At 54.9% G+C, this 18448-nt stretch overlaps 1 protein-coding gene across 5 annotated transcripts in view; it reads left to right on the forward strand.

Moving 5' to 3' along the window:
- ITPRIP (inositol 1,4,5-trisphosphate receptor interacting protein) overlaps positions 1-15770 on the forward strand; it is a 24925-nt gene extending 9155 nt beyond the window's left edge. Inside the window, exons 1-2 of one of the 5 annotated variants that reach the window (XM_033842439.2) lie at positions 438-861; positions 11956-15770. In XM_033842439.2, coding sequence (XP_033698330.1) covers positions 11969-13639 — 1671 coding nt within the window. In that variant the 5' untranslated portion in view covers positions 438-861; positions 11956-11968 and the 3' untranslated portion in view covers positions 13640-15770. Of the gene's footprint in view, positions 1-437; positions 862-3835; positions 7618-10539; positions 10546-11955 lie in introns of those variants that run through there. The other 4 variants (XM_019939953.3, XM_019939954.3, XM_073793988.1 and 1 more) reach the window with 4 other exon arrangements.
- Positions 15771-18448: the final 2678 nt, after the last annotated feature.

Genomic DNA, 18448 nt, shown 5'->3' on the forward strand with positions numbered 1-18448 from the left:
CAAACACAACTCTTAAGTTTTTTACAGCTGTGTTGGCCTCCCACTTGCCTTTGTGTCTCTTGCTGTTCCCCTTTATTAAGATGAAAGGGGTCTTTAGATCTTTGCAGTCACAGAGCATGACTCGTGTGCGTGTGTGTGTGTGTGTGTGTGTGTGTGTGTGTGTGTGTGCAGGAGGCCCAGAGCACTTCCCTTCTTCCCCATCTCTCTCCCCCTCTCCCAGCCCAGCTGGGGCCCAGGCATTGTGTCAGGTACACCCAAGCCTCAGGGACCAGGGTGGGAACGCAGCCTGGGACTTCACCGTGTAGGGGCCAGCATCCCTCTAAGCCGGCACGTGAGTAACAGGAGTAAGAGGCGCTGGGTGGGGAGGGAGGGAGTGGGGGACCTGGCTGTTCTGTGGCCACAGAAAAGCCCCCGGGGCCCATCCCCCACGCCCATGCCGGAGACGCCGGGGTGTTTTCCTGAGCTGGGCTCTCTTTGTTCCCATCCAGGGCTCACAGGGAAGGGGGCTGCTGGGCACTGACAGGCTATTTGATCCCATGCATCCGCAGCTGAGCTCTGAGCGGGTGGCCGAGCGAGGGCCCTGTCTTCCCTTTGTTGTCCTTCGTATTTACTCTCGGCTTCCTGCTCCACCCCCTGCTAAGTCCCCTCCCCTAAGCCCGCGAGTTTGCCGAGTTTGCTGGCGGCGTCGTCGGGAGCCTGCGTCCCCCGCCCCCTGCTGCAGACTGCCCTCCCTGACCCGTAGCAAAAGTGGGGTTTGTCCTGAGTGTTTGCTGCTGTGCTTGGAGGCCTGGGGTGTAGAAAACGCAGGGTGAAGGGCGAGACAGCGGACAAGTTTGGGAGCCCTGGCCTGGCTGCCCTGAGGTGGGTGTGCCTCTTCCCTCTGGGCAGCCGCTCTTGTGAGTGACATGGGGCCCATGGGCAGAGGGGAACTTACAAGAAATACTAGTTCAAGCCACGCCAACGTCTGACAGTCGTGAGGGCTGCTTCGCTGTGGGAAATGGTTAGCACTGCGCTCGTATTGTTAAAACGCACCCTGTGATTTCAGGTCTAGAAACCTGATGAGGGAATTGGGGGTCAAGGGAGGCCCTTGGGTGCACGCTTGCTGTAGGAAATGCATCCTTCCTAAGAATGGAGGCGTTTATAGAGGCCATCTTTAGAAAGCGGGTGTCTCCCACGTGCAGTGTGTGAGCTGGTGGGTCCCCAAGGTCTCCCGCCCTGTCCTTAGCACACTAAGCAGGCAGCCCTGCATTTGGTCTCTGCCAGGCGCTCTGGAGAGCGTCAAGGCAAACAGGCCCACCTTGACCCAAGAGGAGCCCAACCAAGGAAGGCAGTGGGATAAGACCAGATCTCTGGCAAGCAGCTTGCTGTGATGAAAGAATAGCCTGGGGTCCACCGGGCAGACAGCAGGGTCTGGAGCCTTGGGCCTGGCATGGTGTCTGGCTCTCCTGGGCTCTCTTCCTACATGTGTGACCTTGAGCAATTGCTCAACCTCTCATCGCCTTGGGCTCCTGCCTGGGATATGGGGCTGCTGCACAGGTGAAATGAGCTAAGAATAAATGCTTGAGGAGCAAGTGTTTGTTGGGTCCCTGCTAGGGGCGCATCTATGGAGACACCATCTACACGAGGCACCAGACACCAGCCTGCACTCGGAGGGGCTTAATAAATAGGCCATCTCCCTCCCCTTGTTCTTCTGTCCCTTTCAAGAAAGGATTTGTCTCAGAAGGGATCCCTCAGGAGGGATCTGGAAGAATCTTGGAAGCAGTTTCTGAAATGGGCTGGCTGTGAGGACCATTGGGTAGGGTTAGGCGTGGACATTGCAGGGAATGGTGGGAAAGTAAGTCTAGGAGGTGTTCAGAAGACAGTAGATAATCTGAAGCGGCCTGGGCAGGAGGGGAGTGACCTGAGAGGTCCCCTGAGGCTGGTTGAGACCAGGCCCTGAACATCAGACTGAACTAAAGCTCAGGCCTGTGTCTCATGGGCACAAGAACTCCCTGAAGTGGGGCAGGGAGACCTCCAGGGCCAGGGCTACCTGAGGTGTCTGGGAATTAGGGAGAGCTTAGAGGAGCTGATTCCAAAGGACCACACCAGGCCAGAAGGGAGAGTCCCATTGGTGTGGAAGCCCCAGGCTTTGGTGCACAGCGATGGCTGCGGCAGCTGGGGAGGTTGGAGGTGCCCAGCAGAAATGGGAATGTCAGTGGCCAAACTGGGAGGGGAGGGGGGTGCATTGTGCTTTGAGACTGCATTGGCCTCCTGGGGCTGCCATAACCAAAGACCATAAACGCGGTGGCTTAAAACAACAGGAATGTACTATCTCATAGCTCGGGAGGCCAAAAGTCTGAAATCAGGGTACTCGAAGGACCACACTCCCTCCAAACGCTCTAAGGAAGAATCCTCTCTTGCCTGTCCCAGCTTCTTGTGGCTCCAGACCTTCCTGGGCTGTGGAGTATCACTCCATCCTCTGCCTCTGTCTTCCATCACCTTCTCCTCTTTGTCTGTTCTCTCCTTTTCTGTCTCTTTATAAGGACACTTGTCTTTGAATTTAGGGTAATCCAGAACTGTCTCATCTCAAGAGCCTTCATTTAACTACATCCGTAAAGATCCTTCTTCCAAATAAAGTCCCATCCGCAGGGTTCAGGTATTAGCACGTGGACTTGTCTTTTTGAGGGCTGCCATTCAACCCACTGCAGTGACTGCCAGAGGAGCCCTGGGGAATATGGATGGGGGGGGGGAGGTGTGGGCCCTGACTCAGGGCTGCCAGGGGAGCCTTTCCTTATCTCTGTGACCTGCAGGCCTCCTTGTCATCCCTTAGCCTCTGAGACCCCAGGCTGCAGTCTGTCTGTCTGTCCTAAGATGCTGTGATTTTCCATGACTCCCTGTGGGTCAGGGCCTCTGCTGTGGGGAAGTCAGGCAGCATGGCTTGGAGGAAGGATGCCCTGTCCTTCCTGGGAGATTGATTGCTTCCTGCCTTTTCCATCCCTTGCCCACCAAGGGACATGCATGGGCTATGATGGAGGAGCGGAAACAGGAAGGATGTGGGCTCTCCCACCCACGTGGCTGGAGTCCAGCCCACTGTCCTTCCTGCACCTGGGCTGGCTGGCTGCATGACCCCAGTCCAGAGGATGGGTTTGGCATCCTGGTGACTTTTTTGGAAACGCCTCCCTCTTCCGAGAGTGGGCCTCGAGGAAACTTCACACTTTGGCGGGTAAGACTGGGTATCCTCTGTGAGTCTGGCCAGTGTGGCCACGTGCGGCGACAGCAGAGCTCATGTCAGTGGAAAGGCCACTCTCCTCGCAGTGTGCACTTTCCCACGGACCCATCAGTAGGTCCACCTCTCTGGCATGGGGGCGGGGTCTCTGCTCTCCCCCTCATTCTGCCCTGCTCCCCAACCTCCATCAGGGCCCAGTCTTGACCCTTGGGGTTTCCCCAGGTTAGGGAGGACTGGTGGGGGTCCAGCTCTCAGTCCTAGGGACCACAGGCCTTGATGCACACCCATTAGGCCACACAGTCTCTCTCTTTCCTTCTAGTCCCTAGAGAGGCTGTGGGGAAGGCACGTATAAGCCCCTAGCACAGGCTGGTTAGGATTATTCTGAGGGTGGCTGCCAGGGCCGACTGGGAGACACTGGGTTAGAGTCAGCCCTGGACTTGGGGTGAAAAGTCAAGCCAGGGGGGTATTTTGGGGAGTCCTGGATGCAGGGGTGCTAGCAGGTGGTGGTATGAGGGGGAAGAGTGAGGTGAGCCCTGGGGTCACGGGCCGCCTTGAGGGATGCTTGGTGGGGAGTGGGGGGCAGCAGTGGGCAGGGAGAGGAGGCGGGTGAGGGGCAGCAGGCTCTGGGTGGCCCACTGACATATTTTATTTGGCTCACATGAGTTTTAAAGAATTTTTGAAAGAGTAGAAGACATTGTAAACTTGGGATTTTTGATAAAATCCAGATTTCTGGCTTCTCTTGGGGGAAACAAAAAAGATTATGCCATTTTGGGTGCATAGAACCGCAGTACGGTAGCTCCCCCTAGAGAAGGGCTGTTCGGCCCAGTTGTCTGGAGTCGGCAGCCAAGCTCATCTGTGGTGGGGAAGTGTCCCCTCTCCACGCCCCTACTCCAGGCATGTCTCCCACCGCCACTCCTGCCCCCAGGAAGGGGAAAGGAGATAAGGGAAGGAGCCCAGTGGCCCTGAGGGTGGCAGGTCCCAGGAAGGTGACACAGGCTGGAGGCCATGACAGAGGTCCTGCCCAGTGGGAGGGGTGGAAGGTGATGGAGGAGGTCACTGCAAAGGCACTGAGAAGAGGAGGCCCTGGGAGCCCAGAACCACACCCTTTCTACCCACTTGCTCAATTAATTTTTGTTGGTCCCCTTCCTTCCTCCTTCCTCACTTCCTCTCCTTGCCCGCCCCTCCCTCTCTGCCCACGCCTGAGGCCGTCCCGCTCCCACCCCCCTAAACTGCCTCCCCCATCACTGTGTGGGATGCAGATGAAGACAGTGGCTCTCTGGCCTTGCCCCTGCTGGGCCTCTCTCCTCTCCAGCAGGGAAGCCCCATCCTGTAAGGGTGGCAGACAGCGGCTGCAGAGGTTCCCTTCTGGAACCGTCTGTGCCGAGCCTGTCTGTCCCCTGGCCCTGAGGCTACGAGGAAGGAGTGTGTGGAGACCCATCACTCGCACAGCCGGCCGTCTCCTCCCAAGTCTGGGATAAGCCAACTCCCACTGACACACTGGGCGCCTGCAGGTGTCCAGCCTCATGCCTGGTGCCTAGAGGGGGCCCCTGCTGGCACCGTGGGTGGGAAGGCAGGGACCCATGGGGAAACCAACGCAGTAAAGAGCAGGAAGGCGGCCTGACCCGCAGGAGTTTGGAGAAGGGCAGGTCCCCTGGAGGAGGGGTCCCTGAGCTGGGCCTGAACGGAGGGTGTTGTTCAACAGCAGGAAAGCTGGTCAGACTCCAGCACGCGGCCTGGGCTCTGCCAGAGAGAAGTGTGGAATCGGGGATGGGACAGGCGGGACCACAGGAGGGGCGCCTCACCAGGGCTCAGACGAACTGCTCCTGGGGCCCACACTCCAAACCAAGACTCAGGGTCAAACTCTGTGCTCTGCATTCAACCTCTCTTTTCTTTTCCTTCTTTTTTTTTTTTTTTTTTTTGTCTGCGTGGCATGTGGGATCTTAGTTCCCCAACCAGGGATGGAAACCACGCCCCCTGCGTTGGAAGCGCGGAGTCTTAACCCCTGGACCTCCAGGAAGTCCCCTCAATCTCTCTTTTCTTACAGTCCTGTGTCTCCAAGGCCTGGGAGACTTGGGGGACAGTCAACCTGATGATTTTGGTGGTTGCCACTGACAGTGATGCCAGGGAGGTGGCAGGGCTCACTCAGTTTCCCATCAGCCCCTGGGGGATGGAGGTGGAACAGAGGGGGGGGCAGACTCCGTCTCAAACTGCAGTCCAGGGAATCTTAGAGGCCACCCAGTGCACCTCCCTGACCATCAGTCTCTTCACAAGGTAGGGGTGTTGCAACTACCTAACTGGTGTTCTGAAAATTAAATGACAAAACACACGCAGAGTAATTAGCTTCCTATCAGCTGTTAATGAAAACATCATCACCTTTCACTAAACCTCTCCTGTCTGTGAGGGTCTACAGCGTGATGTCCAGCCTGCCTGGACCACTTCCACCTTCACCCATCTCTCAGTCAAGTGTGTCTCCTCGTTTCGCCTCGGTAAAATGGGGCTTAGATTAGTACCACTGTAAACTCTGACTTTCTTAAATTTGTGGATTTATTTCCCCCAAACAACATGTATGTCATTAGCCAGGACTGTGAAACTCCAGCACAAGGCCAAGCACACGGGAGGGGTTCAGCCCAAACTTATCAACGGTTTGGGTCTCCCTTAGCCCCTTCTTTCTCAGGAGGCCCAGAACCTAAGCAATGAGAAAGGGACTCAAGTCACCCAACGGGGCCTGGGCTACAAGTGCCTCCCCTGCCATCAGCGCACCTCCTTACTCCATTTCGTAAGGACACATCACCTCTCCTTTCGGCTCTGAAGATGACGCCAGGGCCTGAGCTACTTTAGCTGTGGTAATTAGCAGAGCTAATTGCATCTGACAGTCTGGGCATGGGGCAAACCCTTGGCGAGCTCCAGGATCTGGGCTGCAGTATCACTGGAGCCCCACCCCCCTCCTCCCTGGAGGCCTGCCTGGTGTGGGAAGGGGTGTTTTGCAAGCTGGAGTGGGCATTAGAACCACCTGGAGGTGCTGGCCCCGCCCCTGGAATTTCTGATCAGCGGGTCTGGGAGGGCACCTGAAAATTTGCTCGTCTAACAAGTCCCCAGGTGATATTGGTGATGCTGAACCGCGACCACATTTGGAGAACTACTGTCCCAGGGGGGCTGCCGGGCTGCTGGGAAGGGCGCCTCCGCTGCTGAGGCCACGGTCAGCCAGCCCCGGGAGGGGGCTGGTGGGTGACAGGGCAGAGGGGTGTTGATGAACACGTTGTGGGGCTGGACACAGGCTCCTACTGGTCTCAGTTTGTTGTAAGAATTGTCTGGAAGGAAGGGGCATGGATGTGGAGCCAAGCAGATGGGCACAGGGAAGGTCTACAGACAAGGAGGGTCCCCAAAAGAACGGCCATGAAACTCTCTGCGATGTTGCAGCCTATTGCTCATTCTGTCCTGTGAGGGTACTTGGTGGCCGTCTGCCTCCCATGTGGATTGTGGCGTTTCTACTGCTGAGGATCATGGCACGCTCATCTTCGTGGGCCCTGTGGCACCCAGCGTGTTCCTTGCACACTGTAGGTGCTCTGTAGACATAACACAGTGGACAGAACTTGGGCTTTGGCGGAGGCAGTCAGAGTAGGCTTTCTCAGCCCAGCTTTGCCTTTTCTAGTTGTGGGGCTAGAAAATTACTTCTCCTGGGTTATGGTTAACCCAACTGTGAAACAGGAGTGACACCCGCCACCTAGAAGGTTACAGGGCTCGCTGTGTGCAGTGCCCAGCACATCCTAGTGAGGGCTTGATAAACGTTAGTGTATCACTATTAGCCAACTTTTTTTTTTTTTTTTTCCGGCCGCGCTGTGTGGCATGTGGGATTTTAGTTCCCTGACCGGGGATGGAACCTGTGCCCTCTGCACTGAGAGCGCAGGGTCTTAACCACTGAACCGCCAGAGAAGTCCCACTGTTAGCCAGCTCTCAGTGGCATTTATTGGATTAAACTGTGGTGGGTGTGCTATGGAGGTCTGGGGGCCGTGGGAATCAGGGACCCATGGAAGGGAGGGGCCATCTTGGATTTCTCCCCCAGGGTCTGGGGCTTCCGGCCAAGCTCAGAGTAAGGGCCTGAGTAACCCATTGGTCTGGGCCCACCACCTGCAGCCCTGTGACCCTGGCCCTTTGCCAGGCTAAGTTTAGCCGTGACTTGCATGGGCCACTACACTCTGTGGGCCGGGGCAGGGGTGGAGAGGAACTCAGAAGGTTTCCTGCCTGCTTCCGGCCAAGCAGACCAACAAAAGCCCTCCAAGTGGCCCAGGTTTGTTTTCAAAGCCAAACCCAACTGGATGTCTCAGACTGCATGCATGGGGCAGCCTTGTAGAGGTGAGAGCTTTGGGCCAAGGCAGAGGTGGACATACTTGAAATTGGGGGAAAGGGACCCTTTGGTGAGTAGTGTGTGTGCGTGTGTGTGCGCGTGTGTACGCGTGCATGCATCTATCCACGGTTTTGTGAGAGGCTCTCAGCTACTGTCCTGTCCCTGTGGTCTCCAAAAGTCCAAACGTCCAGATTCTCTCCCCTCATTCTTCTGACCCCCGCAGCCCCTAGGGCAGGGTTCTTGTGACTTGGTTTGGGGAGGGGAAGTAGTGGAGGCTTCTAACCCAGCCCCACATCGTGGGCACTGAGCAGCCGCTGCCCTGTTCACCATCACTTAGGTGCCGCAGGCAGAGCCAGCCTGCACAGAGGGTACCAGGAGCAAAATGACAGCTGGGATCCCATCCCATCCATGGGAGGGTGGAGGCGGTTTAAGCTGGGAGTGAGTCAGAGAGAACTCCACCTCCAGGAGGACCCAAGGCTCCGAAGGCTTCTCCCCATTTGCTTGGGGGCAGGGTGGAAGGAGTGGCGTGCCAAGGAACAGCGGTCCCAGGGGAACATTTTGTGCTTTCAGAGCACTTTTGAGCATGTGTTCCTCCAGGCCCATGGGAGTTGGGCAGGGCTGGTGTGCTTGACAGGTGAGAAAATAGGCCCATGGACGCCAAGGGGGAAGGAGCTGGTATTGTAAGGTGCTGACCCTATGCCGGGCACTGTGCTCAGCACCTGAGCTGGATGGTCTCGCTTAGCCTCCCCTTCCTATGAAGGAGGGCCTGCTGTTAGCGCCATCTCACAGGTACAGCAGTGGAGCCCCAGGGAAGCCAAGTGACTCACCCAAGACCCCTCAGCAAGGAGCGGTCGCGGTTCAAACCTAGACCTGTCTGCTTCTACAGCCTGGGCTCCTTCCTGTTTCCCTTGTGCTCCTGTTGAGTCTTGTTGGTAACCCTGCTGTTGCAGTGTTCCTGTGGCTGCCTGCTTCCTGCCCGAGTCCCTTGTAGGGGCATCTCTGTGGCCCACTGCATCGCAAACCCCTGCAGGCAAGTTCATCTGCTATTCCCATCCCATCACAGCTACCCTTTTATAAGAAAACTTGCTCAGGGGCAAGCATTTTGCTGAGTGCTTTCTATGCATTATCTCCTTTACAACAGCAGGTATAATTATTCCCATTTTACAGATGATGAGACTGAGGTTCTGAGAAGTTGAATGATTTGTCCAAGGTCACATATCCAGTAGGTACACATGCTGGGTGCTAAGTCGGTCCGTCTCCTCCAGAGTCCATCCTCTTAGCCCCTCATGCACTGTGTCAGTTGCTCCAGTTGGTTAGGAGTTTTGAACCTTGCCTGCCCCAGTACAGCCCATCATCTTCCAGCAGACATGAGGACATATACAGGTAGCCCTGTGGAAGCTGTTGGGTAGAGAGGAGGGGGACTTCCCAGTCACAGGACGTGGTGACGGCACCCCTTCCCGGCTGGTAGCATCCTACCCTGAGCTGGCGTGGAAACTGACCTCTGGAATCAGGTGCTGCCAAAGACTTTTGCTGTGACTTGTCAGGGCCCGCTGTGCCCAAATGTGGCTGCCTATAGTACAGAGGCCCGGAAGGGCCTCAAAACCCCCAAATTATCTCCTAACTGGCTGCTGCCTAGTATTCTACTATTAGTACTCCATACCTTTATCCTAAAACTCTGATCCACGTTTATCAGCCGGCCTTACAGTTTTATCTTGGACCACCCTGGCCAAACTGTCCACTGATATTTGTCTAATGTAGAATCTGGGGCTGACCTGTTTCTTCAATTATCCAGCAAGCCGCTTCTTGTCTTGGGGAAGAGAAGCTGGCTGGCTGCCCCCGTTCTTTTTCCTCACCCCACCTCCCTTCCACCCTGAGACTTCCTCCACTTTCTCCTGTCCTCCATTTCCTCCTCTAGTAGAAATACATAAGGGCTTCAGAGTTCACCTCAGAGGCCTGAATGTGTCTGCACACTGAACTCTGCTGCTGCTGGACCTCCCTCCTCCCTGCCAAGCCTTTTGGTTCTCACTGACAGGGTGGGATCACATCTGAGCAGCCGGCTTTACCCAAGTGTGGCAACATCTACTGGGTTGGCCAGAGAGTTCGTTCGGGTTTTTCCGTAACGTTGGAAAAACCTGAACAAACTTTCTGGCCAAACCAGTACATCCTGGCACTGCTGGGTAGAACCCACAGAGGTCCTCTTACCTAATGACAGATACCTGCCTCTTGGCACCATTAGGGTAAGAACCAGAACAGGTGGCTTTCAGGGTGCAAATTCAAGGTCAGGGAATGGGGTGTATTGGCATATATTGGGGGGGTGGGCTCTTGGTTCTCCAACAATGACCTCCTTTGGCCATTTGCTCTCCTAGCTGAGGTCCCCGGCAGGAAGCAAGTGGGGCAAATGTGGAAAAGGCCAGTTGTTACTTCCCAAGATTCCAGCCAGGGAGAAGAGGGTATAATATAAGACTTACCATGTGAGTCTGCTTCTCAGACTTTAATGTGGATGGTATTAAAATGCAGATTCTGGTTCAATAGGTCTGGGGTGGGGCAGAGATTCTGCACTTCTTTTTTTTAATAAATTTATTTATTTATCTATCTATTTTGGCTGCGTTGGGTCTTTGTTGCTACGCGCTGGCTTTCTCTAGTTGTGGCGAGCAGGGACTACTCTTTGTTGCGGCGCGTGGGTTTCTCATTGCGGTGGCTTCTCTTGTTGCGGAGCACGGGCTCTAGGCACACGGGCTTCAGTAGTTGTGGCATGCGGCCTCAGTGGTTGTGGCACACAGACTGTAGAGCGCAGGCTCAGTAGTTGTGGCGCACGGGCTTAGTTGCTCCGCGGCATGTGAGATCTTCCCGGACTAGGGCTTGAACCCGTGTCCCCTGCACTGGCAGGCAGATTCTTAACCGCTGTGCCACCAGGGAAGCCCCGAGATTCTGCACTTCCAACCAACTCCCAGAAGATGCTGCAGCTGCAGTCTGAATAGCAAGTACTGTGTTGTAAGAGGTTAGTCCTTCCCCAGAAGTCACCTGAGAGCTAAAATCCATTTATCCTGGAGGAATGGTGTGTTTCCTTTCACAATTAAGAAGTCAAATTTAAAGTTCAGATGACTCGCGAGAGGAAAGCCAATGATTCAGTCACTCTGGTTGTCTCCTAGACTGTTCTGGGAGAAGACCCAGGAGTAGCCAGGAGATCAATATCTGAATTTGGGGTGGAGCCTTCCAGATCAGAAGGAGAGGTTTACAGTGGGGAAAGATAAGGGCTCAAGACTGCTTCACTTACTGTTCAATGAACGTATGCTGTGCACCATTCACTGTGCTGTGTAGGCAGTTTGCATGGATCAACACATCCATCAACACGATGACCCTCTGGGTGCTCTGGCTTTCCTTTTGTACAGTAAGGAAACTGGGGCTCAGAGGGGTGAGTTAACATGCCCAAGGTCACACAGCTACCCAGTGAGTGACAGGGCTGGCTTTGGAACCCAACCCTCCTGTTCTTAACCACTAGGCTATACTGTACTGCGGAAACAAGCATTCACTGGAAGGCATTCACTGGGGGGGGGGGGATGTCTTATACAGGACTATTTTGGTTTCAAGTGTTGGAAAACAACTCAAGCTGACTTAAATAAAAAGGGAATGTATCGGGAGTTCTCTGGTGACCGACCTGGTGGGCTTTCAGTGCCACGGCTCAGGTTCAATCCCTGGTTGGGGAACCGAGATCCCACAAGCCACGTGGTGCTACCAAAAAAAAAAAAAAAAAAAGAGAATCTATTGATTTATATGACTACGAAGTCCAGAGGTAATGGCTTCAGGCACAGCTGGGTCCAGGGCATATGCTTTCCTCCATGTTGGCATCTTTCTCATCCCCTCTTTGAGGCAGCCAGAGAGCCACCAGCAGGTGTACTCCTGTTCCCTCAGCAACCCTAGGCATCAGGGTGAGTCTTTCTCCCCACCGGTCCCAACAAATCCTACCTCTGTCTCCCAGTGGCCAGCATAGGGTCATAAGCTCACCCTGAAACAACCACTGTGGCTGGTGAGGAGGACCATGAAGTAGCCGTGGGCCTGGGTTACATGCTCAGCCCTTGAGCAGGGGGTGGGTTCATCCCCACCCAGACCATAAGGACTGGGGGTAGAAAAGGTTTGGTTCCCAGGGAAAGTGGGGAGCTGCTGCCAGAAAGAGGGCTGTCTGGGCGGACCGAAACAGGTCCACCACTGCGGTTGCGTAGCCAGGATCGCTGCTGTGCGACTTCGGGGTTCTTGTTCCTGAGGCTAGGCTGGGCGTGGGGACGGGGAAGAACCGTAAGGCGTCCGTCCACCAGCTCGGCGGGGCGGAGGTTAGTGGGAGGGAACCACGAGGGAAGAAGCGGCACCGAGGGGAGCCCAGTGTGACCGTCGGCCTCTCTCTCCCTGTTCCCAGGAAAGCTGCAGCCATGGCGCTGGGGCTCTTCCGGGTGTGCCTGGTGGTGGTGACGGCCATCATCAACCACCCGCTGCTGTTCCCGCGAGAGAACGCCACGGTCCCCGAGAACGAGGAGGAGATCATCCGCCAGATGCAGGCGCACCAGGAGAAGCTGCAGCTGGAGCAGCTGCGCCTGGAGGAGGAGGTGGCGCGGCTGGCGGCCGAGAAGGAGGCCGAGAAGGAGGCGCTGGAGCGCTTAGCGGAGGAGGGCCAGCAGCAGAACGAGAGCCGCGCCGCCTGGGACCTGTGGAGCACCCTCTGCATGATCCTCTTCCTGGTGATCGAGGTGTGGCGGCAGGACCACCAGGACGCGCCCTCGCCCGAGTGCCTGGGTGCCGACGAGGACGAGCTGCCCGGCCTGGAGGGCGCCCCCCTCCGGGGTCTCACCCTGCCCAGCAAGGCCACGCTCGACCACTTTTATGAACGCTGCATCCGGGGGGCCCCGGCCGACGCCCCCCGCACCCGGGAGTTTGTGGAAGGCTTCGTGGATGATTTGCTGGAAGCCCTGAGGAGCCTTTGCAGCCGGGACACGGACATGGAGGTGGAGGACTTCATCGGCGTGGACAGCATGTATGAGAACTGGCAGGTGAACAAGCCGCTGCTGTGCGACCTCTTTGTGCCCTTCATGCCGCCGGAGCCCTACCGCTTCCACCCAGAGCTCTGGTGCTCCAGCCGCTCGGTGCCCTTGGATCGCCAGGGCTACGGCCAGATCAAGGTGGTCCGGGCCGATGACGAGACACTGGGCTGTATCTGCGGCAAGACCAAACTCGGGGAAGATATGCTGTGTCTCCTCCACGGCAAGAACAATGTGGTGCGGCCAGGCAGTGAGGCGAAAGACCCGCTGTGCGTCGGAGACTCCCCATACCTGGACACGATGCGAGTCCTGAAGTGGTTCCAGACGGCCCTCACCAGAGCCTGGCACCGCATCAACCACAAGTACGAGTTCGACCTGGCCTTTGGCCAGCTGGACACCCCAGGGTCCCTCAAGATCAGGTTCCGCTCGGGGAAGTTCATGCCCTTCAACCTGATTCCTGTGATCCAGTATGATGGCTCCGACCTGTACTTGGTCTCCCATCTTACCAGGGAGCCCTGTGGGGGGACCCCACCATCCAGCACAGATTGGCTCCTGTCCTTCGCTGTCTATGAGCGCCACTTCCTTAGGATGACCTCGAAGGCGCTGCCCGAGGGCGCCTGCCACCTCAGCTGCTTGCAGATTGCCTCCTTCCTGCTCTCCAAACAGAGCCGCCTGACCGGCCCCAGCAGGCTCAGCAACTACCACCTGAAGACCGCCCTGCTACACCTCCTGCTTGCCCGGCGGCCAGCCGCCTGGAAGGCTGAGCAGCTCGATGCTCGTCTGCACGAGCTGCTCTGCTTCCTGGAGAAGAGCCTGCTGGAGAAGAAGCTCCATCACTTTTTCATCGGCAATTGCAAGGTGCCCGAGGCCATGGGGCTCCCTGAGGCCATACGCAGGGCTGAGCCTCTCAACCTCTTCCGGCCCTTCGTCCTGCAGCGAAGTCTCTACCGGAAGACAGTGGACTCCTTCTATGAGATGCTCAAGAATGCCCCAGCGCTCATTAGCGAGTATTCCCTCCATATTCCCTCAGACCATGGCAGCCTGCCCTCAAAAGCTGTCATCTTGTAGAGCATCCACGACCCAGAGGGCCAGGACACAAGGCATCCTACATGTCCACACCCCTGGGGGCATGGGCAGGCCCGGTCCCGGGAAAACGACAGGCTTTGTAGGGCGCCGTGGCTCAGCCTGCCGGGGGAGCCAGACCCTAGAGCACAGAGGAAACAGAATTCCAAGCCGAAGCTGGTTTGCTTTCATGCCGTCGGGGCTTGCTGGTGAAGCTGTTGTCTGGGTTTGGGGACTGATCCTTCGCAGCTTACTTTTGGATCACCACCAATGGCCAAGATGATGACAGAACTCTGTGGATGCTGAGTTACACACAATGCAAACATCGATTTGGGTGTGATTCTTTTTATATCCCAGGTCCAGTCGTTACTTGAATATCAACAAAAGATCTACAGGAATGCTAACAGGGACCCATGTTAAGACCTTGCACCCTGATTTCCAGTAACCCTTGCCCCCAGGCGTCTGCAGCCAAGCAGTGGGCACCAGTGTGGGAATTTGCAGTGTCCCATCCACAGCCTGCACAGTCGGGGTCCCCACTGTGGCTGCCATTTTTATACTATTTAGAGAAAAGCCCTAGAGATATTCAAGGCCACAGGTGGCTAATGTCTCTGTTACACAGAAGTGGGTACTTGGTGGCAGACAGAAGTTTAAGCTGGCCGTTGTTTCAGCTACACATCTCACTCAGGGTGCACCCCCTTTTCTCTGCCCCTTCTCCCGGGATGCTATGTCCTGAACCCTGTGGGTACCACATACTACGCTGGGTACAAGCATGGTATGTGGGCCCCTCACCCTCGTTATTCTCTCCACAGCTGGTCTCTCTGGCCACCAGTATGTTGAGAGGTGGGGGGCACTGAAGATAGACGATGAGAGAGAAAGAGGAGCACAGGGTCACTGGGGCAAAGGGCAGAGCCTGTTACCTGGGGTCTGGTTTGCAGTCTGGCCTCTGATGCCCAGTTCAGAGAAGGTCATAGAGCTGAGAGGTGAGGGATGCTGTGGCCCTGAGTTTTCCGCAGGGTTCCAATCCTAGAGCAGGGCGTGCCTGGAAACAAGATTGCTGTGGAAACCCAGCTCCACATGCAGGCCCCCAAATCCCCTTGGCTGTTCATTCCAGTGGGGCTCCCTCACTGCACAGAGCCCTCCCTTCTGGATGGGCCTTCCTGGCCACACAGATGACCAACACCCTAAGAGCCTGACAGAGGCTTGGCTGACTGGGACACGTAAGGACAGACTACAAGCACAGCCCTCAGACCTCAGAGAGGCCACCTTGGCACTGCTGGGCTGCGACCCCTGGGCAGGCACCAGAGCCGGCGGTCAGAGCTGGCCTCAGTCTCCAGGCCTGGTTCAGAGGGACTGGGAAGCCACTCCCTCCTCCAATTATGGCTTCACTTGCCCTTTGGGAGCTCCCCTCTTGGCATTGCCTCAGTAACCTTGGCAGAGGGCCAAGGTGAAGCAAGAATGAGTTCTCCTTCCCCAGCACTCTCCTTCCATGGTTGAAACTGGCCGTGCCTCCCAGACACGTACCCAATTCCTCAGGGGTGTTGGGCTCACCATGAACTGAAGAAAGGATCCTGTCTCTACCCCAGGAGTGCTCTCACCTAGCCTCAGAGTGTTCTAGAAGACGGACAGTTTGCCTGACAGGGTTAATTCACAGTAGGAGGCTCAGCTGTTATGGGGCATCGAAGCCCATAGGAAGCTGTAGGAAGCTTCCTTCCATGTGAGTTGGGGTTAGACTGGGCAGCACCTGGGTCTGCCCCTCCCCAGGCCCACATGGTCTCCAACAGTAACCCCAAAGCCCCATTTGCAGTTTGGGGGAATTTCCTTATTTATTGTCACCCATGCCTTTCCTTTCCCATCCTCATCTGATGTGCTTTGAGGAGACCCCAGCAACCAAGGAGCAGCCTCCAGAAGCCAAGACCAAGCCTGAGTCTCCGTCAGCTTCCCCTTTGCTTCCAGGAGAAAATTCACTGAGAACTTACCTTCCGGCTTCTTGTTTATACAGAGACAACAACTCAGCGGGGAAATGGGGATCTTTTATGCACCAAAGCTGCATCTGAAGCAGAGAGCAGCGGGACTCTTGGTGTTTCATGCTGCCTTATTTATGTTAAAGGAAGAATTAAATTCTTGCAAGGAGTAGAAACTGGTCACAGTGTTTGTTTTTAACTTCAGGAAATCTGTGAGCTTCCCAGGGCAGAGCTGAGGAGGGGGTAGATTTCCTATTGACACACGGACGCTTTCACTCCCTTTTTATTCTTATGCTTTCAGGAAATTTAAAAAATAGCAAAACAGAATATTTCTGGCCCATCTTTGAGGCAGCCTGCAGAGTTCCAGAAAGGGCCTTTGAAAGCAGGCTATATAGGGTGGATTCCAACACAAAACCTTATTTCACAGAGCTGATGTGTGCAAAGAATGTGGGCCCTGGGAGTAATGTGAAGCTTTTGGCTTGAAGAAAAGAGAATGTCTTTTAAACAGAAGAGTTCTAGACCTTTAGGTCACTTAGGCCTTTCCAGTAAGGACAACTTTCTCCGAGGGATCTCTTTCCTTCCCAAGGATGCTTGACATGACCCAGCATCTGCTCACTTGCTATACCAAATGCCCCAGGACTTTTGCTGCACCTCTTGACAAGTGAAGTGAGCAGGCCTGGCCTGAAGCCACAAGGTCGGTTAGGTTGAACGAGGGCCCCTCCTCCTCAAAAGCCCCAGCCCCTCTCTCTGCCTTGTCAAAGCACAGCCTGGCAGTCCAGTGGTTAGTACTCTGCACTTCCACTGCAGGGGGGCACGGGTTCAATCCCTCGTTCAGGAACTAAGATCCTGCAGGCCATGATGCATGACCAAAAAAAAAAAAGCACAGCCTGGGTTGAGAACGTGGTTTGTAATCAAACCAGCCAGCACTGGTTTGTTTGTAATCACGGGTGTCATCAGAATCCCATGGAGAGCTAGGTCAAATGCCCAGACCCCACCTTGAACCTACACGGCAACCAGGTAAGGCTCTATTTCTAAAGCGCCCCCAAGTGACTGATGACACCCCTGGCTGAGGATGGCTCTTCACCTCCTTTCCAAATGGAAAGTGAAAGAAAACCCAAGTGGACTGCTTTACCTGCAAAACTGTTGGGAGAAAGGCCTGGTAGAAGCCGACCAGCCTGCTTGGGATCTATGGTCCAAGCGGCACCTGCCACACCACAGACATCCGTGAGTACACCCACACTTACGCTAGTGGTAGGAGAAGCAGAGGGGGGATGGGGGAGGCAAAGCTGGTGAGCGCTCCTTTCTAGCAGGTCACGCATGGGTATCACCGGGGCACAGGTTCCTGGGCCACACTGCAGACTTCAGTGGAATCTCTAGGAGTCAGGAACAGGAATCTGCTTTCTGCCGCGTTTCCCAGGTGATGCTGGAAGCCCAAGAACCCCTGATACTGGAGGACTAGGGAAGGCCTCACGGTAGGGCGCTGCCAGATGCTGTTTCTAAAAGATGAGCAGGACTGACCAGGCAAAGCATTTCAGCCAGAACCATGGAGTGAGGGCAGGAAAGCACCGTAGACATAGGCAACATTTAAGTAGCACGTACTGTGTACCAAGCACCCTTCCAGAGCGGGGTTGGTGGCAGCTGTGGCAGCAGGGAATGACTGTCCTGGAAGTTCTAACTTAAGTCACTCGGCAGACTGGGATTCAGAACATCCTCATGCCCTGTCTGGTCTCCGCCTCACGGGATAGAGCAGGAAAGTTGTTTGGTTTGACCACAAGCAGAGAGCCAAGAGCCATGCAGTAACGGAAGTGTGGGCCTTCGGCTCACCTCACCACGGCCCCCCACTTTGCCCTCCCCGGACTTGCCCCCTCCCTCTACCCTGGAGGGACATCTTTCAAAGTTAACATTTTTCCTTGCCATCCAAAGATAGCTTGTTTTTCTAACTTGTGTGTCTGTTCTTTTTAAAAACAAAACCAATACAGTCATGATAAAAAAATTCAACCACAGAAAAATTAAGTAACAGATAAAAGCTCCCACTCCTGAATTCTCAGCCCATTCCCCCATTAATCAGTAGGAAGTATCTTGTTTTTCCTTCCAAAATGTTTCTATATATGTACGTATCATGTGCGTGGCTGCATCCCTTTAGTTCTTTTTTACATAAATTGCACCATACCATCTCACTTTTCTTGGACATCTTTTTGGAACATTTGGCTCTACCTTATTGTTTAAAATAGCTGCTTGCTATCTCCCTGTGTGATAGATGTACCGTAATTTACCCACCCTTCCCCGAGGGACACTTAAGGTGTCTCCACTTTTTTTGCTGTTTAAACAACACTGCAGTGAACATCTCTGTGTGTAAAACCTGCTTTGAAGTGATCCTCTCCTGGTAATCGCTATATTCTGTACTCACCAACTGGCTGTATATGGATTCACCACCAAGCATCTTAACATAACAATAAGAATAATCCCTTTATTCTGGGATTTATTCAATCATCATGACTCTGGAGTGAGGAAAAGCCATTTTTAACCAAGTACTGAACAACACAGCTTGTGTTCCACCCTGGGTCAGATGCTATGTGGGGAACAGAAATATAAGACAAGGAGAGGGCTCTTGTCCCCAGTAAACGGGATCTATTAGGAAGACAAGACCAATGGCCACAAAATAAGCCAGAGAACAATGAAGACTGGTAAGTAATTGAAAGGGAAACGATGTGGCTCTGAGGCCTGCATGGCGACAGGGGTGTGTGAGCTGCCGGACCAGCTTTGGGATTGAGCTGTAAGTTTCTGTGTCATGCATACACCCTTCATACCGTCATTCATCCAATCACATATTCATGTATTTGCCCCTTCACAAAAT

The sequence above is a fragment of the Tursiops truncatus genome, chromosome 16 (assembly GCF_011762595.2).
Source record: "Tursiops truncatus isolate mTurTru1 chromosome 16, mTurTru1.mat.Y, whole genome shotgun sequence".
NCBI classification, from domain to species: domain Eukaryota; kingdom Metazoa; phylum Chordata; class Mammalia; order Artiodactyla; family Delphinidae; genus Tursiops; species Tursiops truncatus.